The 27573-nt window shown below is 37.5% G+C and overlaps 1 protein-coding gene across 6 annotated transcripts in view; it reads left to right on the top strand.

The window, feature by feature from the left end:
- The first annotated feature begins 1329 nt into the window (after positions 1–1329).
- Positions 1330–27573, top strand: part of LOC131073126 (protein PLASTID TRANSCRIPTIONALLY ACTIVE 14) — a 273647-nt gene continuing 247403 nt past the window's right edge. For 3 of the 6 annotated variants that reach the window (XM_059220953.1, XM_059220951.1, XM_059220950.1), the window contains exons 1-3: positions 1330–1614; positions 1726–1875; positions 18141–18278. In XM_059220953.1, coding sequence (XP_059076936.1) covers positions 1537–1614; positions 1726–1875; positions 18141–18278 — 366 coding nt within the window. In that variant the 5' untranslated portion in view covers positions 1330–1536. The remainder of the gene's footprint in view (positions 1615–1725; positions 1876–18140; positions 18279–27573) is intronic. The other 3 variants (XM_058009511.2, XM_058009510.2, XM_059220952.1) reach the window with 1 other exon arrangement.

The following is a 27573-nucleotide window of genomic DNA, read 5'->3' as shown; positions in this document are numbered from 1 at the left end:
ATATCTTTTGTTTTTATTCTGGGTTCATGTGGCACTCCACGTGGAGGTAGGGTGTGCCACTATGTGCCCCTCTCCCCTAATAAAGGTGAAAAACTTTTTTTTTTCGACTCTATTCCAAGAGATAAAATGTTACCACTATGAAACTCAATTCAAATCCTTAATTAAATGGGGCTTTTTTATTTTTATCACTCCATTTTCAACATGACGATATATTATGTTTTTATTTTAAATCTGCATAACACTCCACATGAACCTCCAAAGATAGGGTGCATTACTATAAACCCCTCTCCTTTAATAAAGGTCTACATACACCTCCGAAGATAAGATGGGTCACTATAGACCCCTCTTCCCTAGGGGAAGAGTATTGGTAGTGGATATAGTTCCAATAGTGAATAGGTTTTTGTCAACCCAACTCCCCAATTCTTAATTTCAAAGGAGCTAGAAAAATGATAATGAAAAGCTCATTAATAAATTTCACATGTACCAATAATCGATCATTTTTTAAATTTTTGACCTTTTTTAACCTTTTTTGATGCATAATTGGCCCATTTGTGCACCACTATTGGGACATTTGTGCACAAATACTGGGGCATTTATCCACAAGTACTGGCAATTTTGAGTTGAAAGTTATTGGAACATCTGTAAGTATGTATCGGGCGACACTTTGAAATGTGTACTTTTTGACCCTTGTGTGCATAACTGATCGCACAACATGCATCATTACTACCCAGAAGCCAAAACTTTAGTTTTAAGTAGTTAAGTAGCATACAAAGACAACAAAAAAAATCTTCTAAATCCGATGTACGGTTTAAGAATTCTAGAAACGCGAAGTTAGCTATAGCCACTAGTGGTACTCTTCCCCTAATAAAGATACTCTATTATAAGAGATATAATGGTACCAAAATAAAACTCAACTCAATTCACCATGGAAAGAATGCACTTCTAATGCATTAAAATGTGCAGTGCTGATTTGCATACCATATTTTTTGCAAAATTGCAAAATTGAAGACTAGTTCGCATCATTTCAGGTGTGAAACGGGTAGGTGGCAAAGGCCCAAGGAGTTACGGGAAGAGAGAACTTGTTTGTTTTGTGGGTTAGTGGAGACTGAATGACACTTTCTTACTGAATGCACAACGTATGATGATATAAGTGTGAGATCATTATGAAGGCCTACAACATGCATCAGTTATTTGACGAGGACAAGATCAACCAAACGGCTAACTTTCTATTCAAGATTAATAACAGAAAATTAGACATGGAAAAATATATTCAGGAAGTTTAATGTGTATGTTTTTTTTACCATAAACTTTACGTCAATTCAATTCAATTCAGTTCCATATCTTTTTTCAAAATTGTGGAGCAGGTGCATAATCAAGAGAGAGAACGAAATCATCGAGTAGCCCCTTCTTGTCAAACCGCCACATGAGCACGGTAGCTTTATTAGCTTAAACCTCACTGGTCTCAGAGTGGATAAAGCTTGAAAGCGTCGAACTTAAACCTCGCGTCCTGCGCTTTATTCAAAGGAAGTGCAGCAGATGGCTACTATACTGCACGCGACGCCTTTTCTGGATTCGCGTTTTTCCCCTAAATGTTTCACTCCCCACCCTGCTAAGGTCACCTGCAATTAATTTGTCATTCTCATCTTATAACCTCTCTCTGCTCAGACTACCTTGCTTCCATTTTCAACTTATTTATTGAATAATTTTTTTTTCATCCAAATGCAGATTGATTTATTTCAGCAAAGGCTCAGAATTCCTCGCCATATATTTCCGCAAACAAAGAATGCTGGTAGAATTATGAAGAGGGTCCTAGCTTCTGCAGCGGTGTCCGCTGAAAAATCAAAATCTTCTGTGCAGGAAATCCCTAGTTCAGAGGTATTTTTTGGTCCTTTCGGCAAATACCAGGGTGTTATTGTCAAATTCTTTTCAACAGGCTGTTGAATTTTAATAGCTTTATAATATGGGAGCAATCTCTGTTTTGAATATACATAATTTGAATAACGTCAGAAAGCTAGAAGTGGATATGTGGGGTACCTTCGATGTTTAAGTATAAATATCATATGATATATGGTATTTCCACAGTCCATAATATTGATAAGAGTTTTTTCTGGTTTTAATTGTGTATGAGTATTTTGCATCAGTGTTTGGGATCATGATTCATTATCAAGTTGAAGAGTAACTTTAAATATCATATTAAATAGATTTATTTCTAATCACTTTCTATTCATTTTATATATGAAGTCAGTGGCAGGGCAGAAACATTTTTACTGTATTAATCTTTTCAATTCATTTTGTATAGGCAGTCAGTAACAGGGCAGGAACATATTTACTTTATTAATGTTTCAGAGGCTTATTTTTTTTAATGTTGCCTTGTGAATGATTAGGATTATCTCCGGAGACGTAAACGTGGATTATAATCATGCAATTAATTATTGACTAAAGACTATGCGGAAAGAGCAGTGTGTCTTTATGTGATTTGGCATCCGCAGATAAAGATAGAGGAATAATAAAGTATATTATAGGAAGATTTGGCAAGAAATAACTATTCCAAGTAATAAGCAATGGAGTACAGAACATTCACCCTGACCTTTAACCCCTTCTAGACCAAATTGTTCTGTAGGACCTATGGAAATGCAACACTTCATTTACAATTAAACAAGTCATCTTCTTCCTTGTACAATGTATCGTTGGATTGACACTTATTATTGATATCTCTTCAATCAACCATATCACATAACTCTTCATGTGTGGAAGTGTTGTTCTTATGGTTGGTCACGATGTTACTATCTTTATCTTTCACGTTGTTCATCTGTATCAAGTAAATGTGTTTGGAATGGTCTACAACAGAAAAAAATATAAAACTTATGTTACTAACAGGGTGAAAAATTTAGTTAAAACTTATTGTTCCTTAGTGCATGCAATTTCTTTAACATTGATAGATCATGTAGAAAATGCAAATATTAAAATTGCAATAGAGAAAATGAAACCGCAACACTTTGCAATAGCATAGGATAACTTTGCAATAGCATAGGATATGCATAAAGAAATCCTTGTGGAAAAAAACCAGTGATCCACGGTGATGTGTATCTCCCAAAAAAACCCGTGTCCCCTGTAGGGGAATGTTTCCGAGACTTGGGGACTTGGGGAAATGTCCCCCCACAACACCACCACTTCCACCACCTATGCTACCTCCGTTGGGGATGCCGCTGGGTCACTTGCTATGTGGCACATGCCATTACATACTGATTGCAACCTTTAGCTTCGTGAAAACAAGTTGGCCTTTCATGAGGCACTCATAGAGCTGCTATTTTGCAGATTTTGCCTTGAAGATTTCAAATGACCTCTATTTTTATTTCAGCATTGCTCCTCCCCCACCGCCCCCCTGCTGTCCCCAATTATAGGCCCTTGGTTGCCTCATCCCTGAAACCCATCCCCACGTCCCCCTGTCAGGAAACTCCGTGGAACATTGAAAGAAACTTCACCACTAAAAAGACTCAAGCTTGTATTAGTCTTCAAACAAGAGAGTACATAAATACAATTTGCTTATCTGTCCAATAACCAAACCACATAATTGTATTTGCAAATACATTATATATTACTTTCAACCCAAGGACTCAACATATGGGCATCAGCAAAACCAAAAACCATGTGCTGGAATGAAATCCCAAATGCCCAACATTCACTTTCTTTTTGGTAACTCTTATACACCTTGCAAGTTGTCATAGTTGTAATCAGCAACTTCCATGACATTGAGTGACACTTGCTAAAATATAAACTTTAAGTGACATAAAGTGTCAGTCCAAGTGGCATGCCCCAAATATGTGGATGGAAGTAATTAAATAAATATTTTCAAAGATTAGAATGTTAGGTGTATGAAACCTATCCCAACATTTTCCCACATGTATACCTTGCAAGAGAAAAATGGGAATTGCATTGAACTATGGATTCTTTGCCAGGGGTTGAGAGATCTATAGATTCATTGTACCACTTGAACTTCTCTAAGCTCATTGTCTTAGTGAGAGAATTTGCACCATTTGCCAAGGTAAAAATCTTTTGTAACATGATATTGACACCCTCAATCATCTCTCAAATAAAGTGATATTGAACGTCAATATGTTTTGTATGAGCATCATATATTGTATTTTCAGCCAAACAAGTGGCACTTTGATGTTGCAACTGATTTTGGCCAGTGTGCACTCAAAGCCAATATCTAAATGCAATCTCTGTAACCATATTGCATCTTTATAGGCATGTGTGACAGCCATGTACTTTGCTTTTGTAATGGACAATGCCACTAAGGTTGTTGTTTGCTCATTTTACTCATAGCTTCTCCAAACAAAGTCAACACATAGCCACTCGTGATCCTCATTTAGTCTAGATCACCAACCCAATCAAAATAAATGAAGTTGTATAAGTCAGTTAAGTTGCCCATATTACTAGTTACCTGATGATAAATGCAAGGTTAGAAGGCTTTTGTATATTTGAAATCCTTTTTCATGTAAGTCCAATGATCTTTATCAGGGTCAGACATAAACCTCCTCAAAACTCCAACTGCTTATGCAATATTTGCTCTTGTAAAATCCATAGCATAAACGAGACTTCCAACAACATTGGCATAAAAGGCCTTAGATATCTCCTCAAAATCATCGTCTAATTTACGAGATTGTTTCACAGAAAGCCTTTTGCCAACTAGTAAGGGAATACATACTGGCTTACAATCTTGCATTTCAAAATGCTGTAAAACAGTTTCCACGCACTTCTTCTAGTTTAGCTAGAGTTTTCTGTTAACCCAATCTTTGCAGGTTTCATACCTAAAATATATATAGCAGCTCCTAATTTTATCATGCCAAAAGTACCAAATAATCGATTTTCAAGCTCCCTGATCATGTCCTTGTTATTCCCAATAAGTAGCATAGCATCCACATTCATGACAATGATTAGTGATCAATCATCAATTAATTTGAAGTTTTGAACTATACAAATTCATTTGCTTTACTTCTTCCAGAACCAAGTTCCAACAGAAAAACATCAATTTTTGACACCACATACACTAAGACTGCTTCAATCCATATAAGGATCACTTTGTAACAACAACCTCTATTTTTTTTTCGGTTGATTTTGGCAGTCATAACAATAACACAATTTGCAAATATAGAACGCACTGATAATATTTAAGTCTGATATAAACTATCAATACTTGCATAACTGCTGTTACAATTTGCCCTGGAGTATAAGCATTTACAAGTGTTGCCAATACATGAAATAATGATCAAAAGAAGTACCAACTTAGAGTATCTTGGAATCAGATATGGAGATGAACAATACACGTCTTAAATGTCATTTGGAACTTGTTACAGTTCTGCATTTCATCAATTGCAGGGTATGGAAGCCTTGAAAGCCTTTGAAATCAACCTCCAAACACACATGACACCACCTGGAGGTTGCCAAACACTTCACAATAACCCAGCATTGCTATAGTGGTCTCCAAACACACTCAACTGTTGCAAGACTACCAAACACAAAGGGACAGGTCTGCAAACAACATTCTGTCATACCCAGCAAGTTCCCAATTGCTAAAGCCACACATCCAATGGGCAAAACAGAGGCAATACTCAAGGTAACACCCTCCAAAACACTCCAATAAGAAAGCAAATGTGTAAAACAGGTCTGCAATGATATATTGAACACACCCAACACTGCACAGAGGTCTTCTTATACACCCGGCAGTTTGCAAGTGGCTTAAATCTGCCAAGAATGATCAAGGAACAGGTCTGATATATTTTTTCTGAGTGGTGACGAGAATGAAACACTCCTGTTGCTGGGCATAGCAGCAAGGAAATGTTAGTTATGTGCTCGTTTAACCACGGGCAATGATTTGCCCTCCCAACCATAGACAATGCACGATTGTCTCCCCCGAGCACTTGAATATTCAATCTGCTAGAAGATGTGAATTGCAGTGTAATTTCTATGATCTGCTATATTAAAATGGAAGGTAAATAATCTTCCTTTATACCTATGCAAAGGCACTTCTTTATTGAAAGTTGAAACAATGTGACCTCTCCCAAGGGTGGCGGACTTGCACAAGTTGGCCCAATACATAATTATTAATAAAATATAATTTATATTTTATATTTATACTTAACTAAGTCGGCCCAAACAAGGGTCCGACCTTAGCTACAACATCAACACTCCCTCTTAGCTAGGGAGGACTCCTTGTTCATATCTGTGTCATGGAATGACATCCACCATGGCTACTCCCAGAGGGTGGAACATCCATCATAGCTACTCCCATGCATGGAGATGAATATGATTTTATATTTTATTTTAATCAAATACAATCGCCCTTCTTTATTAGTCAGCCAACCCCCTATGTGCAAAGCCGAAGGCTAATTGCACATTTGGTGAAGTAGGCCCCCTCAAGGATTCTCCTGCAGCTATACATACGCCAACAGGAAACACCTCCCAGACCTCTCCGAACTTGCCAAGAACACCCCCAAGGGTCTCAAATAAACTTAACTCCAACCCAACACTGCTGAACTGTTTCTACTTGACTGAAAAGAACACTGATATACAGGGGTGATTTTGCCTAGATAATTCATATCTCCTTTAAAACATATTTTTTTAACCTGAAATTAGTAGCAAATGATACCATTGAACTTGACGTCACTTTGGAGGAGGAAAAAAACCCAAGAACTTCAAAGCTACACCATGAAATTCTCATGCCATGCATTCATTGTTCCTTGTAAATGGTACGACATTCATTGGATTGACAAAACACCAGCGATCAGCCTCAAAAGGCCTTCAATGGAGTTGCCTTGCATAAAAGATCATTTTGCATATGATTTCAGATCATTCAATCCCATTGACCCACTTCCCAATGCATTGCTTGAACGGTATGACCCATCTGGGACATTGCTAGCAACATAGCTGAAGGGCCAGCAATAATAGGCTCTGAGAACCCTTTAAAATCACCAGAAAACTCATAAAAGATTAGCAAAAAACACTCCCAAAAATCTGTAATCAAAATATCATGAAAATCTTCATATTACTGAAACCCCAAATCTGCAAATATGGTGAAATCAATGGTGATCCCTGTGTGGAATCACTCAAACTAAGCTAGGGACCATCTCTCAAATCCAAAATCAGTAAATCAATGAGGGTTTTCGTCCTCAATCATTTTGAAAGGACAATCCAGTTCAATCTGACAACATTTTGTTGTGTGTATTCTTTTGCATAGGAAAATGAGAGCCCAATACCTCCTTTTATAGAGTTGGAGGGAAAATAATCCAATTTGAAATTCTAATAATTCTTTTGGGTAAATTTCTGTCCATTGGAAGGGAAGATGTTGAAAATTGCAGGAATAGATGTATACATTATATGAAAGTGATGCAATACACTAGAGAAATTGGGGGACTTGATGTAAACCCTAGCTAGAAGAGTTATTGACGCTTGTCTGAACACTTAATGAAAAATCCAATTTTTCGAATTAAGGTACAAAACTGATACATGTTTTCTGGGATAAAAATATGAAGATGAGGAAGTGAGAATTGTTAAGGATCACTTAGGTAAGAATTAATTGACCTAAGTTTGATGAGAAAGACATAAAGTGTTGGTGCAAATGGCCTACTCTGCTACAACATTGCTGTAATAACCCACCCTACTTTTTATTTAATTTTTTTGCAATATAGAAATGCATATGCAACGCCTCCACTCTTTCAGATCATCCAGGTCTCGGAGTGGGCAAGGTGAGAGCATACAGTGATTCAACCACACAGTATCTATGATGTATGCAAGAAGATGAATTATGACAAGATGATCAAAATATGTAGGCCATTGAGTCGACCTAATCAACACCTCTTCAATGGACTAGATGACTGCAATGCAAGCCATTGGCAAAATGTCTAAGCTTGACTTAGACCAAAATGGTTGATAATGCTAGCTTGTTCAATGCCAAAATGGGTTGTGTGATAATACTATAATAATTGGCGGTAAACTGATCAACCTACAATATGGAATGCATGCAAATGATAATTGATAACCCTTCGGTGATATTACCATCCAAAGTTTACAAAGTAATTACAAAATGCATTACAATATGAGAAAGATAAGAAACTGCTGTAATCAACTGTAATATCAAGTTTGATTATAAATAAATACTGTTGCAACACAATGGAATAGTTCTTAAAACCATATAACAAGGGAACATTATTAGAATATTAAAATAATGTTAATTTTAGTATTAATGCTCAATAGTGTATATTCTATTTTAGTAAGATCTTCTACGATCTTCTCAGCAGTTTCTTATTAGAAACTTGCTATTCTTGTAAATACTCTTGTATTATTTATGAGCGTCTTGCTTATTCGGTAATTAATCAATTCTTTGAAATCCATTGTGTGTCTCGCACTGTTTTATGGTATCAGAGCCTTGGTTATTTTCGAAATAATTTTTCAATTAAAAATTCATCATGAATTTTTAACAATTTTTTTTGAAAAATTTCTTTGTTTATTCGAAATTGCTACTTTGGCAGTTCGTTTTGGCTGCAACTACTAGGGTTTTCTCGCTATTTTCTGCCCTCTCCCGCGACCTGTCTCTCCTGCATTTCGCGCAACCACGCGACGCGTTTTTTTCCCACTTGCAGATTTTTTTTCTGCCATTTTTGGACGGAAATCTGCATTTTCGGCTAGGGTTTTGACACTCCAGATTCAGTCGAATTTTTTTTTTCTAAGCACAGATTCGTGGTGGGTTTTTCGAGACCTCAACTGGGTCGTCGCCAGAATTTTCTGGGTGCCTCGATTTTCGTGCCAACGGATCTAGATTCCGATAGCAGATTCTTTTTGGGTTTTAAACATGAGCTCACAACGGTCAACTCTGCAATGCCGAACAAAGATGAATACATTCTGATCAGAACACTGCTGTCACAAAGATCAGACTGATACATTGTTGATAACATACAAGAAAGACCACAACACAATTGTAGTCACGACCCATATGCACACCAACATAACCAAGCTAAATATTGCTGAAAACATGCTTATTTCTCCTTAGAATTGATGTAGTCAGACTTAATAAGATACTGCTATTGGTCTGAAATAGATATTAATTCTGTTGGCTAAGTCACCAGGTTCGAATTCGAATTCGAGTTCAGCAACCATAAAATTCGGGTGAAGTTCAACAAGGATAAAAATTTGAAAAAAATAAATTTGGCATTAAATTTGCCTTTTCTTTTTTTTTTAAAATATAAGTAATATATTCACAAATTATAATTTATAAATACTAAAGTCTAAAAATTTACCAAATCCATAGTTTTCGAGATGGGGAGATCGGCTCTGCAAAAACCGTTGGACGTTAATGGCGGTGTAGAGGGTTTTGTAGGGAATTCGAAAGGGAGGCCTTTCGTAGAAGAAGATGAGACGGTGGTGGATCTTATGGAGGAGATGGAGGATGATAGATAGTTTTGGGAAGAACAAGCGGTGATCGCAAGGATCATCGGCTTTAACTGGTCAAGGAAAAATATTAGACTATGGGTAGAAGAGAAGTGGGGCGAACGGATTGTAATTAAATTTATTCCGAAAGGCTTTTTTGTGGTGCTTTTTGAAAATCAATCGGAAAGAGATCGAATCCTTAATCAGGAGAATTGGTTTGTAGATAAGCATGCGGTGTACATGCAACCTTGGACATCGAATTTTGATCCCATCCCTCTGGCAGTCTATTCATGTCCGAAATGGATAAGCCTTTATAATTTGCCGATCGAATACTGGGGTGAGATCTTTCTGGAGAAGATTGGCAGAATGCTTGGGACGGTGTTGGAGATAGACATTGACGATGAGGACGATCTGTGTAAGTATGCTAGATTAAGGATAGCGGCAGTCAGGCGTATCCCGGAGTACATTACATTACATACATCGAAAGGTGCGTGGAGGCAGCAGATAGAAGTTGAAAAAGAGATCCGTCATTGTCCCAGATGCGGTAGAAAGTTTCATGGAGTAGAGGATTGTAGAATGTTCGTTAGAAAGGCTAGGAATCCTTTTAGGAGATCAGCGCAAAAATGGAGGCGTAAGTTGGATCAATCGCTGAAAACGGTTTTGGATTCAGTTGCAAAGAATCAAGAAATTAGATCTTCTCTGCAACAACAAAAGAAAGGATCATTTTCATCGATGAAAGCCGTAGAAGATCCACAGTCGGAGACTAGGAATGCAGCCGTTCACAGTTGTCTAGTTGAGGGAGGGGAGTCCTCCAGGCAGGAAGTCTTTGAATCCAAGGAGGGAGATGTAGACCCGTCTTCTCCCAGATTTAACAACTCTTGTAAAGGGTTATCTGATACGGAATTTGAATTGGACAAGGACTTTGAGGAGGAATTATTTCAAGAGGATGCTCTGGAGAATGTTGACCCGAGATGTATCGGTAAGTCGGCTAACATCCTTCTTGGTAAAGCCAAAGGATTTAGAGGCAGGAGGAGCAATCATCAAAAAAGGGAAGACAATGCAAAAGAGAAGGGCATCGTTAGTGTATTCAATTTCATGAGGAAAGCTAAGGGAGAAGGGCTCTCCCTTGGCAAGAGATGAAGATCATTACGTGGAATGTCAGGGGTCTATCAGCTCCTGACAAAAGACGCTTGGTTAAACGAGCGTTTTGTAGATGTAGTTGTGACATAATTGCCATTCAGGAAACAAAGCTTAGTACAGAGAATGCAAATTGTTTCATTATGTCTTGTAAAGTTTGGGAGGGTGCTTTTCAAGAAGCCAATGGAGCCGATGGCGGTCTGGGTGTTATTTGGAATCCTTCCTTGGTCAAAGTGACGCTAATAGAGAAAGCCGAACATTGGATGTTATGCACCGTTTACAGCTTGAAGGAGAATATGGAATTCCCTCTAATAAATGTTTATGGACCTACAAAAACTCTTGAGAAGTCTCAGGTTTGGTTTGTCCTTTCAAACAAAATCTCCAATATGAGGAATGATAGGATAGTAGTGGTAGGCGATTTTAATGCCTTGCTTGATCTAGATGAGAAGAAGGGAGGCTTGAGAATGTCAAACAAGGTCATGGAAGATTTCCGTGAATTTGTCGTACAAAATCATTTGATGGATGTTGTCCCAAAGAACAAGCTCTTCACATGGACTAACTGAAGCGCAAATTTCGCACACATCTCGGAAAGACTGGACAAACATGTCATTGGAGAATCCTAGTTGGAGTCGTCCTTTCAGGTAGAAGCATCCATTCTCCCAATTTCTCTCTCGGATCATTTTCCTGTGGAGCTTAAATTGAGCGAGGCTCCAATTAAAGGAAGCAACAACTTCAAATTTCTGAGTATGTAGGAAGCAACAACTTCAAATTTCTGAGTATGTGGTGGAGAGACGGTGAGCTCATTGCACATCTCGAGCAATGGTGGAAAGAAAGTAATATTTATAGGGGAACCCCGAGGTATAGCTTTGTGAAAAGACTAAAATTCTTAAAGGAAAAAATTAAAGTATGGAATAAAGATACTTTCAAAAATATTTTTGCAAAAAGAAATAGAGTTGAGGAGGAACTTTCTCGATTAAATTCTATCACTATAACCTCCGGGATGTCTAATGATGCGTATCACAAAGAATTAGCTCTCAAGAAGGAATTGGCAGAGATTCTTCTTAGAGAAGAAATTTTTTGGCGCGATAAATCCAGAGAGCTTTGGATTAAAGAGGGTGACGCGAATACTAAATTTTTCCATGCATCGGTAAAAACTAACAGGAACAAGAACAAAATTGTCTCAATCATAGATCAGGATGGCAAGCGGCATTCTTCTCCTGAAGCTATTGAGGAGGTAGCGGTGAACTTTTTCAAGGACCTGCTTGGTGATGTTAGCGGGCACAAACCATCTCAACCCCATTCGATGACGGATATTATTCCAAACGAGATCTCAGAGGAGGACAACAAATCGCTATGTTGTCCATTCACTTTAGAGGAAGCTAAAAAGGCTGTCTTTGACCTGCATCCAAACAAAGCTCCGGGCCTAGACGGGTTCACAGTGGAGTTTTTTCAAAAATGTTGGGGGTTTATGGGGAATGACATTCTCAGAATTTTGGAAGACTTTAGGAAACAGGGGAAGTTTGTTAAGGAGATAAATCATACCAACAGTGCTTTGATCCCTAAAAAGCAGGATTGTTCGTCCATTGTGGATTTCAGGTCCATTTCCTTATGATTCTTTATATAAAATTCTTTCCAAGGCCATGGTGAACAGGCTTAAACCGATTCTGATGAAGATCATTTCGCCGGAACAGCATGGATTTACCTCGGGTCGCGAAATCATGGATAGTATAATTATGGCAGTAGAAACTATTCATTCAATGCACTCCTCCAAATTTCAAGGTATGATCATTAAATTAGATGTGTCCAAGGCTTATGCTCAAGTCATGTGGAGCTTCCTATCTGAGGTTCTTAGGAAATTTGGATTTGATAAAAGATGGTTGAAATGTATTGAGCACTGTATTTCATCTGTAAACTTTTCAATCATAGTTAATGGATCCGCATGCGGCTTCTTCCAAGCTACTAATGGGCTTCGGCAAGGAGACCCTTTGTCGCCCTTTTTGTTTGTTCTTATGGTAGAAGTGCTCGGTAGGCAGATAAAAAGCAAGGTTGGGCGAGGTCTATGGAAAGGTTTCTCAATTCATGAAAAATTGGATCCGATCTCCCATTCGCAATTTGCGGATGACACTATTCTCTTCGGCACAGCAACAGAAAGAGAAGCTCATGTTATCAAGAGTGTGTTAGAAGATTATGAAAAGGATTCGGGGTAGTGCATGAATAAGCAAAAGTCAAGGATATACTTCCTCAACACAAACAAGAGAACTCAATCAAAGATAGAGGGATTGCTGCAATTCGGACAAGGTAGTTTTCCTATTAAATACCTTGGGGTTCCTTTGTTTGCAGGAAAACTGGACAACAAAATGTGGGAAGAAGTGGTCAATAAGTGCAAAGCCAAATCAGCTTTATGGAAGAATAAATGGCTTTCGTAGGCGGGGCGGATTCAGATGATAAAATTTTTTATTGTCTGCAGTTCCTATCTACTACATGTCATGTTACAGAGTGTCTAGCAAGGCTTCGTTGCCACTAGATGGCATGCTTAAAAAGTTTATTTGGGAAGGCTCGAAAGAGGAAAAAAAGATCCCATTGATCAATTGGGAAATTGCTTGCATGCTCAAGGAGGAAGGTGGGGCAGGCCTCAGGAAAATGAATTTTTAGAATTTGGCTCTTGGTGCGAAACTTGCTTGGAAGATGTATAATTTTCCCCAGAAAGGTTGGTGCAAGTTGATGGCTTTTAAATACTTGGACTCGAATGAGCCAGAGAGAATATTTACAATCGCCAACTCGATTGGAGGCTCACCGATATGGAAGTTCATTTGGGAAAGCAGGAAGATCATAACAGCTCATCTCACATGGAGGATAGGAGATGGGCGCAAAGCTAAGTTCTGGAGGGACTCTTGGAATAGAGAAAAAGCGTTGGTAGAAGAGATTGAGGATCAAGACTGGATCAATGAAATGGAGGCAGCTATGGGAGAATTTGTGGCAGATTATGTTCAAGAGGATTGCTGTCCAAATTCTCCAATTTCATGGAAAAGGGTTGGAGAAAGGCAGAGCGACAATAGTGTGAAGGTGGCTGACATTCTCAACAGCAGGAAAATATATATTTTGTCTGAAAATGACTCCCTTATCTGGAACGCTGCTAAATCAGGTAATTACAAGGTTAACTTGGGATATGAACTGCAAAGAAAGAGGCAGAAGGACTGCAAATGGCCCACCGTTCTATGTTGGGACAAATGGGTGTTACCTAAAGCTAGTGCCTTCCTTTGGATTGCATTGCATGGAAGGATTCTTACAAGTGATAGACTGAAAACAATAGTTATAGCGGGGCCCAACAGATCTTTTGCAAAAAAGAGGAAGAATCCGCAGAACATTTATTGTACAGTTGCTCTTATTCAAGGCAATGTTGGGATTGGCTATAGTTGAAGCTTCAGAATTATATGGTGTACAACAATACTTTCAAAGATTTTATCTTTGCTTGGCCGACGGGGGGCAAGTTTTCAAAATGGTGAAGTCTATGGATTACTAGCCCATCTATGGTCGTTGGGCACGTGTGGAAAGAGAGAAACAGAAGGATATTCAGGGAGGAAGAGATGGAGGTCACTCTTCATATTAATAAAATCCAAGTGGCAATAGAAGAAACTATTAATGGTAAGATCTACGGGAGTAGATTTAAATATTATTCTAAATGGGATATGGAGATGGAGCAAATATGGAAGTTGAAACAGAGTAGTAGTCACCTTCAAGGTGTGAAACCAGTGGAGCGGAAGAAAGCTAAGTGGACACCTCCCCCACCTGGGTGGGAAAAATTGAACTTCGACAGAGCTAGCAGAGGAAATCCAGGCTTATCTGGTTATGGCGCGGTAGTTAGAGATGAGAAGGGTAGCTTAGTTGGGGCAGTATGTGGTCAAGTGGGAATTGCCACTAATAACATAGCAGAAATTACTTAACTAGAGGAAGGTTTGAAATGGGCCTCATCTAATGGAGTTACAAGGGTGGTGATAGAGGGAGATTCAAAAGTCATTCTAAGCGGGATAATCAAAAAAGGATTCACGAATTGGCGGTTAAACGCTTGGATCTCGAGGATAAATAGCCTGCTTCAAAAGTTGACGGACTATCATCTTCATCGTACTTTTCGCAAAGGTAATCAAGTGGCGGATTTCCTTGCTAACCAAGGGATCGCAGAGATTCTGCCAGCAGTCATGTCGTCGGCAAATGCAGGAAACAAAGATCTCCAGAATATCTTGAATAACGACAATGCCCATTTCTCAAAGACGGGGATAGGGTGAAAATCATTACAAATTTTGTTTTTAGGATAAGAGAGGTACGCTCTTATCAGTTTTTTTCATGTGGGCTGGGCAGTAGCTACTACGGTATTCCTAGATTGGTTTTGAGAACCCGGTGGGAGTAGAGAGGATGGGTTTGGATAGTTGGATGGATGGTTCTAGAAGTGTTAGGCCTATTTATTGCAAAGTAAAATCGGGTGGAGCAAGCATTTTTGAGAAGGCAAAATGGTGCATAGGTTCGGCCTAGGTTGTCTCTGCCGCGAGGAGTCTTTGGAAGCCCAGTGCGAGCGTCTTGTCGATATTGACATTGAAGGCCAAAATGCCATCCAAGGCTTGCTTGAGGACGCATTTAGTGAGGAGAGGCACTGGTGCGATGGCTACATCTATGAAATCATATTGTGCCTACTAGTTGATGTTCTGCCTTCGAAGGAAGCATGTGTGCAAAAATTGGTGGGATTTGTGAGGGAAGAAGATGTGGAGGCTGTGGGGGGTGTGGTTCTGGAGGTGGAAGAGGAGTGGGCCAGCATTCTAGGCCCTTACATCAATCCCACAGCTATCCTAACAGACTCAAGAGTGTTCGGATTCAGAGGATGAAGCTCACCTAGCCGTAGTAGCCCTCAGGCTCAGGAAGAAGGAGTTTGGCACCGATACAGAGCAAATTATGTGCAAAATGCATTGCACATGTTGTTTGGCATAAGTGAACACACAGTGAAGTTCATGCAGTGGTTTGTCATAGTGTGTTTTCCTTGGGTTTAAAATAAGATTAATGACAAAGCTATATGTAGTTATAGTTTACCTCAATGGAGCTATGTATTAATGTGCAGTTTGTTAATTATCTTAATGAGCCTTATTTAATTAAGTGGATGGTTGGATTAGTTGGATGCAGGCAGTTTCTCCTGAGCTAATTGACAGCCATACCAAATAGGCATCAAATTTATATTAAGACCTTAGGTATACAGGGCTCATAACTATAGTCCTGCATTAAAACATAGCTCTTGTTGTTATTCTGTATCTGTGTTGGGTTTCTCTCAGGTACATCCATACATAACTCACAAGGTGATCATATATTCAGTTATCACATCACATCATACTTGGCATACTATGCACAAAAGCATATTATTCTCAACCATTGCCTTTAGAACTGAATACATTTGAGTTAGCTGTTGGCTCAGTTTTGATTACATTATAATCTTGTCAGATTTAAAAATGGCCATGTCATTTATTGTTGGGAAACTCTTAGTTTCTACTTTGTAGAAGAAATATATCTTTTTGCTATTTTGATATCTCTTTTGATGAAGAATGTATTAGAATAATATCTTCGTATTATTTGTTTCTATATTGTTTAATGGTCAATATTATGTATATCTTGTATAATTAGATTCTTTCTAATTCTGATGAGTTTCTTATTAGAAACTTTGTTCTTTGTAATTCTATATGAACGTATTGTTGTGATGTCCCCTTCTAGCTAGAGACATCACTCTAGCTTGTGATTAGCCTATCAGAGACCCTCGTAGGCTAGTAGGATTGGATAGAGGGTCACCTTGGCATGGAGATCTTCCGGGGGACAGAGCAGAGTACACTTCTGGGTTGCCAGAGTTTGTCTATGATGAGTTTTGCTTTGAGTTTGGCTTGGCCAAGCTATTTTTAGCAGTGGGAGATGGACCCCAGCTATTTTTAGCAGACATCATGGTCATATGGGTGGTCAACTAGTGAGCTCCAGTTTCAGACGGCATAGCTAAATTCAAAATATTCGTGGAGTTAGACAAGTTTGAATGACTTAGCATTTATTATTAAGTGATTTAATAATAAAGTTATAAAGTGACTTTATATTATAATCACTTAACTTGAGGGTCAACTCATCATTAGACGGGGCCATGTTTTTAATTAAATTATCTGAGCCAGACTATTGAAATATTAAAATTAAATGCCCATTTAATGATTAAAATCATTTTTGACACCCAAAGTGAAATTAAATGAAATTACAAGCAAAATTGTAACTAAGAGGATTAGGGTACGACTTGCAAAAAGGATAAATAGCGTTGAGTTTGGAAAGAAGAGGAGGGCTATTTTATTATGACATTGTGAAATTGAAAGGGTTTTGCTCTGGAGACTAGGGTTTTCAGCCACCATTGGAGGACGTAGTTGCTTCAATGTTCACCATCTGAGCTGATGAAATATTCAGTGATATTTGGTTCCAGGAAGACTTCATTCAGAGGTCTTATTTGCATCTAATTGCGCAAGATTGAAGAATAAATTCACGAGAAATTATTGCAGATTTATTGAAGAATTTTTTGTGATTAACAAGTACGGTACGGATTGCTACAGTACCGCCATACGGACTGCTACAGTGCCACGTGAACAGTACCGCGTGAATAGTGCCGCCGTACGGATTGCTACATTACCGCGTGAACAGTAATTTTTTCAAAAAAATTAAAATTTGCAGTTTGCAGATTTTTTTCAACTACTGGGACAGCAAAAATCAGGTTTTTATCTTACATTGTAATGAATTTGTTTTCCAGGCATATTGGCCATAAAACAGAACAAACATTCCCTTGATAGTTTCGTAAATTAATTCCAGCAGTAATATTATTGTTCCAGTATTATTTTAAGCATAGGAGTTTATTCCAGTATTGTTTCATTGCTCATTATTACCAAAAAAAACACAAAAAAATCTATAAACATTCAAAAACCAAAACAAATTCAAATCTACTGCATTCAAAAGAAACAGTCAGCAGAGGAGAGCCAAGTTGGGTTCTTACAATTGTTCATTCAACTAATCTATTCAATTATTTACCAATTACCTGTGTAATAGAATGTCATTCTTTTCACATTTCAAGCCTTTCAGTTCTTAGTTAATGCTCGTTAATAACTTCAGTGATTGGCTTAATTATTTCACATGGCTTTTCCTTCGTTATGGGCCTCAAAGCTCTTTCAGACATCTATGTTGCATTTAATATTTTATTGTATGCAGATAAACCTGTGCTGTAAAGCTATCAGTGGCACATTATTTGTTTAGTAAATGATTATCTAAGGGACAAGCATGATGTATATAGAATCAAATTATGTTGTCTGAACATTGGCCTGGTACTAAACCTATCCGATCAGTTTGCAGGGTATCATAAAACTGCTCCTTTGAGGTACTATAGTAAATGAAACGAGCTCCAAAGAACATATCACTTGTTCAAATGTAGTATTATTTGCATGCTTCCTATTTGGCCTGTTTATTTAGTTGCTTTCAACCCATTTTCTTTACATGTTATGACTTGATGTCATAACTAACTGGAATGATTGAACTCCTGGCAGTTGGAGCCGGTGGATCCTGACTTTTATGCAATTGGTCTTAGCAAACATGTCAGTATTTTTGGAGTAGAATTCAAGGAGGGACCTGATGGTATTGGATTGTATGCTGTGAGAGATTTACCACATCTTCGCAAGCCCAGGGTAAGAACGTTGCTCTTGTAGTTCAGACTGGCTGCTGGTGTACTGTTCTCTTCTGTTGCCAAACTTAAGTCTCCTTCTTTAGTTGCATTTGATTTTGTGTTGTTGCATGTAACTTTGTTTTTACTTTCAGCATAGGTAGATTGTGTTCTTTTATGTTGCAGTACTGGTATATGAGGATTTATGCTTTATGCTCTCATTATACTCCTCAGTAGTCGCCGCTAACATTTTCCTTCTATGCTAATTGTAGGATAGTTTTTTCTGGATACATTTGTTTGAGGTCTAGAGCCCTTTCTTGAATGTTATGAATCATGATGCTCTAGGTTCATGATCTTAGATTGCAATTCTTTTGGCAGAAAAATAAACATTAAAATCTTGTTTGCATAATGATGAGCAATGAAAAACAGAAATTTGAATTTTTCTATAGAAAATGAAGGAACATAAGCACATGAAACTTGTTGGCAAAAATCTAAGTAATAATAACCATAGTTACCAGGTTCAAATAATTTGGAAATCTGAAGTTTACAAAAAAGCTCAGTAAAATTTATGTAGGAATTGAAAAGTCCAGACCAGATTTGGTAACATTGATACAAACCAAACATTGGATACTTGCCAGCAGCAGTTAACATGTCATGGGATCTCAACGTTGTGAATTAAAATAGAACAATATGCAAATTTACCTGTTTTACATCTGTTTGTTGGATGCAAACTCATATTTAATTTTAAAAGAAATGGTATTTACATGAATCCTTTGGCAAGGATACAAACTAGAATTTAGGATGCTGATGTCAATTGCTAAAACCAAGACTGGTGAAATTCTTATAAAATCTATGAGAAGAATTTATACAAAACTAATCTCAAGGATTTTAAAAGTAGTGTTGTTACAAGTAGTCAAAATGAAGATTACTTGATCTTCAACCCATCATCTTCCTGTTGTTCATTGTTGTAATTATTAAACTCTGTTCAAGGGGCTAGCTAGACCAGAAGTTGAAAGTACAGCTTGTTTGTTTCTGCACTTTAACCTTGGTGGTGAGATTAAGGTGTTACTTTTTCTTACCCTAGCTAAGATATCTCAGTCTTTAGGTGTCCTTGTCAGTGATTATTGTTGGTGTGGTTTATTCTTGTATATTTGCTTGTTTCAGAATCCCAGATTTACTCGATTTACTAACTTTGTACTTGGTGTCCAGAAATTGAGTGGAATTCTAATTACATCATGTCCTGGCAACAGTGTACGGGGATAGGCAATTCCTTGTCTGAATACATGGATATAATTTTTTTGTTTTTGTGGATCACATAATCTCCTACCATGGTTTCTTCATTTGGGATGATTTCACTGTACCTTAGCACTGGAGTATAAGATTCCTCACTGCATATATTTCTTTGAGGACATGCTAATATTCAGCTTGAGATCTGGTTATCAATTAACTTATTTGGTGGTGTTGATGAGCCTTTTGACACACTCAACACAAGTTAAGTGTCACCACTTAACTTCTCCTGAAAGAGATAACGATAGGAAAACCCTTGACCTCCCAAGGCTTCTTTAGTTGGGCCACAACGGTACAAAAATAGCTAAGTGTTTGTATGGCTGATCTTAACAAGGGGTATGCTGGTTACAGGCTGAAAGGGTTAGGTTTTTCGATCTAAATCTGTCATGCCCCCTGCCATGAAGATTTCAACAAATAGTATTAATACCCAAACCTGGGATACATTGCATGGTATAGGGCTGACTAGGGCAGAGGGAAGTCAGGGCCGACCTACGGCTTAAATGGAAATAATAAAAATCATGTGCCGATTCCCCTCCTGAAGTTGGCACCCATTTCTGGGAAGTGTATTTTAAAATTTAACTAAAAATATCTAAGCTGGCTGACCCCCTAGATGCAAGCATCCGCCTTGGGCAAAGTATTTAAAGATAATTAATAATAATTAAAAAGATATTTTGTAATGTTGTTGGCCGACCTAGTTGAGGAGCTGTAACCTTTCATGAAGAGGTACTTTATTGGAAGGTTAAGAGATGTTTGAGGGTTATTTCAAGAAGAATTCATGGAATATGTGTAAAGGCCCCTGTCCTTCTGCACTAAATAACTCAGTTTACTTGGTTTAGCATTTCGTCAAACAGTTGGCAGGCTGTCAACGAAGGTCTGATTTTTTCCCTCTTCTGAAGTTTTCTATGGTTTAGTTGCCCCTGTTGTGTTTTTGTGTAAGATGGATTTCATTCATAGAAAATACCAACATCCAAATGACGGTGCAAGAACATTCATGATCACATTTAAATTCATTCCATTTAGCACCAAACTGAAAATTACAAGAATTAGATTACTGTATTTCTTTATCAGATTTTACTGTCTGTATTTATAGCAGTGCTCTGATACCACTGTAATGTTCTACCTCAAATTGAAACCAAATTTTTTGTACTTCTTCACCCCCACAGCTCTTAGGTATTTTCAATTTTGTCAAACAGTTGTCATTCATTTATGAAGTGATATTGTTTTCAGATTACAACGATTTCATAAACATACATCAGCAAAGCTCTCTCTCAGCATTCAATTTGTTTGGTATCATAAAAGAAAGATACATTGATTTAACTAATAGATGAGATTCAATTCCGCTAAACACTGATCTATTAACAGAGATAGAACTGATGTTGAAGAACAGCGAATTTTCTTATTAACTGCAGATTACGAACAAGCAAAATAACCTATGGCAAATTACATCATTTGAGCATATAAATCTGACCTCTTAACAATCTGAGATATATCTTGTTAATTTTAGACTTTCAGATTAATGCAATGTTCAGAAAATAGAATTCTATACAAATTTTAGATTAATGTTGAATGCTGTTAGGATTTCCAGAATTAAGCTTAAGTAGAGAAACAACCAAAATGAACTCACAACACACAAGTACCCTGGGAAAACCTCATAGGAGGAAAACCCCAGCCAGAAAGATCCTCGGATCTGATTATGAATTAAGCAAAGTTTTCTGATTACAACTTATCTCTTAGGGCTTTTGATGACACAGTTCACTTAGCAAATAGGTCAGCACACAAGCTGCTCCAATAGGTCTATAGTCTGCTGTCCAGGTCTGCACTTCAATAATCAGATCTGATCTATACTGCTGTCCAGGTCTGCACTTCAACAATCAGATCTGATCTTTCAATATACACAGTCTTCTGCAGATCTGAGATTATATACAAGAGCCAGCACGTCTTCTTGAATGGAATTCGCACTTTCAGCAGCAGAGATGATGGAGAAAGAGGAGCTACAAGTTTCGCAGTGGACTGGAGATAATTCGCACCTGTCAGAAGTATTTCGCATTAGCTATAATGGCAGACTGAATTTCATAAAATGATATATGTGTTCAAGTGTATAATGATTCACTTTATATCTTTATTTATACCCATATTATTCTTTAATTAAGTCGGCCTTGAATAGGGTAAATTGGCGCCAAGGTGTAGCGTGTCCCTTTTGGAGGTTGGGCCTATTTTGGGGGTGGCGTGTTGGAAAGGGGCCCAGCCCTATTTGAAGATGGCATGAGGGAAAAGGGCCCAGCCCTAGAGAGTGACGTGATAGGAGAAGGGTCCAGCCCTAAGGGGTGGATTCCAATGTTGCCTTAGGCAATTGGAATCCGCTCCTTTCCCTAATTAAAACCAACATATCTATCAGAGAAATACATCAGCAAATCTGTATATTGCACTCTGACCTGATTTTTTTAGTTTCAGCAAACTGGCCCTTGTTCCAATCAGCAACAGCAGCAATAATAGAAACCAATCTGAGTTATTATTGCTTTTTGAACAGCAGTATCCCTATCCATTCACTGGTTCCACATAACAATCAATGAAGCAAACTACTGTAGCAAGATCAATGTCACACCGTCACTGTAGCAAATCACTGTAGTGATGTCATTGTAGCAGCGCACTGTAGCGACGTCACTGTAGCACTCAAAATATTCCCTTTCCCTTTAAGTTTGCTGCCACTATTGCCCTCAATCTGCATCTAATTATCTCCTTCAAACTGCCTCCAAGACTCAATAAAACCAATGTGTTTCCTGAGTGAAAACGCCATTAATTCTCCTAACTTTATCTTGCAACAGCGAGGAAAATGCTACCCATGAGGGATTTCGTCCTCAAGAGCCAAGAAGATTTCCAGAACTAATTCTAGAAATACAATTTCCAAGACATGATTTCGAGGATAATCAATTTCCAGGATGTTCCAATCTGCATTTAATGCTTTCATTTATAACTCTCATTGGGCTCATTTCCCAAGACACCGCGAATGTGGGATAAATATTTTCTTTTTAAAATATCACTTCTCTCTTAAGTGAATAAAGTGTACCTTTTAAAATAAAGTTACTTTATAAATAAATGTACTTTAATTTAATAGTCACTTTATTAATTTAAATTCCCTTTTTCCTCTGAAAATGACCCTTTCAATAATATAATAATATTTTGACACTTAAAGTCACTGTTTTATGCGCCCAAGATTTAAAATTTTTCGCCCCGGTTCCAACGAGCTACAACACTAAGGTTGGAATTAAATATTCTAATTAAATTTAAGCAACCTTAGTAAAATAATGAAAATAACTCATTAATGCACCAAATTTGCGAAAACTTGTCAAAACACATCGGAATCAAGTTCTGATCGCACCGAAGTGATCTTGATGACGAATAATAGCAAACGTGGCTGATTGGGCGACTTACTAAAAATAGACGGCTTCTCCAAGATTCTTGGAGACCAATCCAAATGCCAGAAATCAATTTGGAAAGTGGCATATAACTCCACTAAACCAACTGAGCTCATCGGAAACATCAGATTACTCATCTGAACAAGCTGACGTGAACCCAGAGTGTCAACTACTAAAGCTTGCTAGAGAACCTGAAAAATTGGGGACATTACAATCTGATTCGTATCCCAGAGCAGATCGAACAAGAGCAGAATCCCTCATATTCACAGCAGGCTGATCAGAATAATAATATTGAATTATTGTGGTATGCAAAAAACATTTATATTATATATATCTGAATGTTTGAATTTTACATAAATATCCATGTATTTAATGATGTGAATTTCTATTCACAATAATTGATCATGTTGTGGGAAAGGAAGGGAATGCAAGGAGGGGGAACAACGAGGGATACCGCACTAGCCACACCACCTCATGAGAATGGTTACGGACTGCATGAGGCCAAGGGGGACAAAGTTTCCGCTCTTGGGCCTAGGTCGAGGGTTAGTTTAGGGGCACCCTATTGCATGCCCCCCCTACGAACCCAATATTGATCAATTATTGACATGAGCTAGAAGGGATCCTCAATCATAAGAGGAGAGAAGGATGGCATGATAGAGGGAAATGATGTACAAACCCCACTATGTATTGTTATGACATTTTCACACATCGCCCCATTGCAAATGGGGACCCCCACTTTTTTGGGTTGTCGTATTGTTAGTTTGCTTGGCTTGGTAGTAGTTTCTGTAGTCGTTAGCCTTTGCAAATGTTAATAGGTCTTAGGGTTTATGAGGTCAACAATGCCAAAGATGCAAAAAGTTTGATTTGTTCTCATGGAAATCAAATTTCTACTCTTCCTTTGGATTTGAGGGAAAATGATGAAAATGTTTGCAAGATAATGCAAATTTTTTGTGATGATAGGTGAGAAATCCCTATGGAGATCGATTTTCCACTCCTAGTAAGAAGATTGAATGAAATGAATTTGAGGAACGAATTTATCCCTACGGAGATCACTTCTCCACTCTTGAGGGTTTGAATTGAAGAAATTGATGTTGAAAATCCATAAGTCCCTATCGAAATTGAATTTCCACTAAGCAATTAAATCAAAGATCAATTTTGTCCCTATTGAAATCAAATTTCCACTTCAAGTGGGAGATGGAAGGATTTTGAAACAAGTTTAAGAGCAAAAATAGGGATCATTTTGTCCCTATGAGGATCGATTTTCCACCCTCCCCACAAAGATCAACTTTTTGAAGAGGGATTACATCAAAAGTTGGGACAAAAGTAAGGAACAAAAAGTCCCTATACAGATCGATTTTCCACTTAGAGAATAAAGATCAACTTTTCTAAGGGTGTTACATCAAAAGTTGGGACAAAAGTAAGGAACAAAAAGTCCCTATACAAATTGATTTTCCACTCAAAGCATAAGATCAACTTCCTAAGGGGGATTACATCAAAAGTAAGGAGAAAAGTTGAGACAAAAGTAGGGACTAACTTGTCCCTATAGAGGTTGAGTCTCCACTAAAAAAAATACCTTGCAAGCATTGAACAAAAAGTAGGGACTGATTTTATCCCTATACCAATTGGATCTCCACCAAAGAAATAAATTTGCAAAGGAACAATGAAATCCATAGGGACTGAATTGTCTCTATCACCATCGACTTTCCACTTGTAGGTAAAGTTGCTAAGGTAGAGAGAATTCCATAAGGACTAATGTTGTCCTTATTCTCATCGATTTTTCACTTGGAATTAAATGTGCAAAGGTAATGTGAAATTCATAAGGACTAGTGAGTCCCTATAAGGATCGGGTTTCCACTCCTTGTTTGGCGAAGGAAATCAAAATGCTAAACGAATTTCCTAAGGACTGAATTGTCCCTATACATGTGGATTTCCCACCAAGGCAATGACAATTTAAAACGAATTTATACCCATGAAATCCAACTTACCTCCAAGGGATGCGAACCTATGTGTGGATCAATCAAAAGTTGGGATGAATTAATCCCTATGAAGTGTGAAGTTCCATTCATGACTATTCAAAATTCAAACAAAATAAACAAAATGAAATTGCACCTCTTGATGTTTCAATTACAAGTTGGCTGGAGGGAAATCAAAAGGCATGATTTGAAAAGACATATAAGCCGACCTTATTGGAGATAATTCATCAACCTATAAAGGAAGATAAAGAAGGGCAACATAATCATTCAATTTCAAAATCGATTTTGTTCAAGGCAGATTTAATGCAAATTGTGCAGATCTGATCCTGATTTTTAAAGCAGACCTAAGAGGAGTCTAATTTCCAAAAGGAGTGCAGGTCTAAGTCAGATTTGGGAGGAATGAATCAGACCTGATGTCATGCATTTCCAGACGTGTGTTAACATTCTCAGACCTAAAGTGATCATTTCCAGATTCGAGAGGGGTTGTTAGAGGCATGATTTGTGAAATATTAATGTTACTTTCATTCATTCTATAGTGTTTTGATTCAAAATGTGTTTGCTTTTCAGGTTTGATGCATAAGTGAAGGATGAAGAAAAGACAACAAACTTGGAAAGGACCTCACAACGTTTGCAAGTGGATAGCAAAGAAAGACTTTATCAACTTGAGTGAGAGATCAAGTGATCCAAGGAGCATGGAATAAAGGACTTCATCACATAGAGGAATTCAAGAATGCTCCTCAGCATGGCACCAATATATGAGGGAGAATTTCACAACTAAAGGGAGATCAAGTCATCAAGGGATTAGCTCACGGTCTTCATGTTCAAAGATGTGGAATGAAAGATTCAACAATAACATGAAGTGGATATACAACCACAATATGGCGGATGGCTCTGCATGAGGAACTCAACATTGCAAGGAGGGACTTCACTGCCTGAGGAAGGGCAAGTCATACAATCCAAGATGAAGGTTCCAACACAGTCAAGGTGAAATCTATATTTTCAAGACATTCAAGGGTTTTGATCATATGAGGGAGCTTGTTGTAATGCCCCCTACTAAGTTTAGGCCTGTTTTAACCATAATTAATCCATCTCAACATACTTACGACTTGAACTAAATTGATTAGGAGACAAAACTATCTTAACTTGAATCCAAACAGTGATAACATAATCTTCTTCCTGATATTGAATTGATAATTCAATCTGATTTATAATCTTAGATTTACTTGTTCATTCAAATTACTATTTCTACACACACACACACACAAATGTCATTTATTTTTTCAGGTAGTATTATACTACATATTTTACTGCAGAGTAGTTCTTATTAAATATTATAGTAATTATAATCATTATATTATTCTCTATAATTATATTATTATTATTAAGTTCTTCATAAAAACATTATTGTGCTTTTTATATCAAGCATACATATTAAGCACATCCCCATGCATATCACCAAGAACAAGGATGTTACTGCCTGTAACTTGATAATAGTTCTGATTCTGATCTGATATGTGCACTGCTGAATATTTAATATCTTATAAAATATCCCCTCTGAATTCCCCCTTTCAAAGCAATGAACTTAATCTCCTTTATATCTCTTATGTGTCCTTTCACAAAAGTCATGTTTCTTTAACATCCATTGAATGGTTGTGATTTCTTTTAAAACCATTTTCTTAAAACTATAATTGCACTTGTTATAAGAATGATTAATATCTATAACAAATTGTGCCCTTTCCTTATGTGACATCGCGCCTTTCTCCATCTCTTAATTCACATCGCACCCCTTTGTATATTGATATTGCAGTCAGGCGCTGTCTTTTAATCCTTCTTACCAAAGAAAATCGTACCTTTGTTATTAATCGATCAATTGGTTGACTGGTTAATGCTCATTATATTATATATCATGGCCATGTCTCCTACACATAGAATAGCTATGTAATCGCTGTTCTTCCTTTTTATGACTTGCTCCATAATTAAGCCTATTTTTACCTTTGATTAATGTTGTGTAATGTTTAGATCACTGTTTTAATGTATTGGCTCTCTTTTACTATCGTTGCTGTAGCACACTCAACCGTTGACAAATCGTTTCTTGTTCTTATCTCATCGCTCCTTTGTCTTCTTCATTAAAGTTTCCATGCCTTTTAGATTATTGATTGATGGCCCTTTAACACAATATTCTTCTCAAGTAACATTCACAATGTATCTCTACTCGCCAAAACTAAAAACTCGATAAGGCCCAAAAAAAATGAGGAAAAACTTGGCCAATGCTCAGCAAAAACTCGGCAAAAAACTCGGGAACTTAAAAATTGCTTAAATTTAATTAGAAATGCATTTTTTTTTCAAAATTCAATGAGAAGATGCATCCCATGAGTCAATAAATAAGAACACAAAAGAAACAAATTGACTCTAGATATATTTAAACGCAAAGTGGGTGCAAAAGTGCATCCTCATGAGGAATGCTGATGGCTGGAAGCAAAATAGTAAATAGTTTTTTGTAGAACTAAAAGTAAATAAATATATACAATTACATCTTCCTCTTCCCAGGTCTAGTAAAAACTAGGGGAGAGGTAGAACTAGAGGGTCTAGTCCTAGAAGTCTACTGTGGGCATGATTGTGCCTTCTCGCTCGGTATGATTGGCTTAGG

Source organism: Cryptomeria japonica, chromosome 5 (assembly GCF_030272615.1).
Source record: "Cryptomeria japonica chromosome 5, Sugi_1.0, whole genome shotgun sequence".
Classification (NCBI taxonomy): domain Eukaryota; kingdom Viridiplantae; phylum Streptophyta; class Pinopsida; order Cupressales; family Cupressaceae; genus Cryptomeria; species Cryptomeria japonica.
Note: the sequence above shows the minus strand (reverse complement) of the source record. Positions and strands in the feature narration are given on the sequence as shown.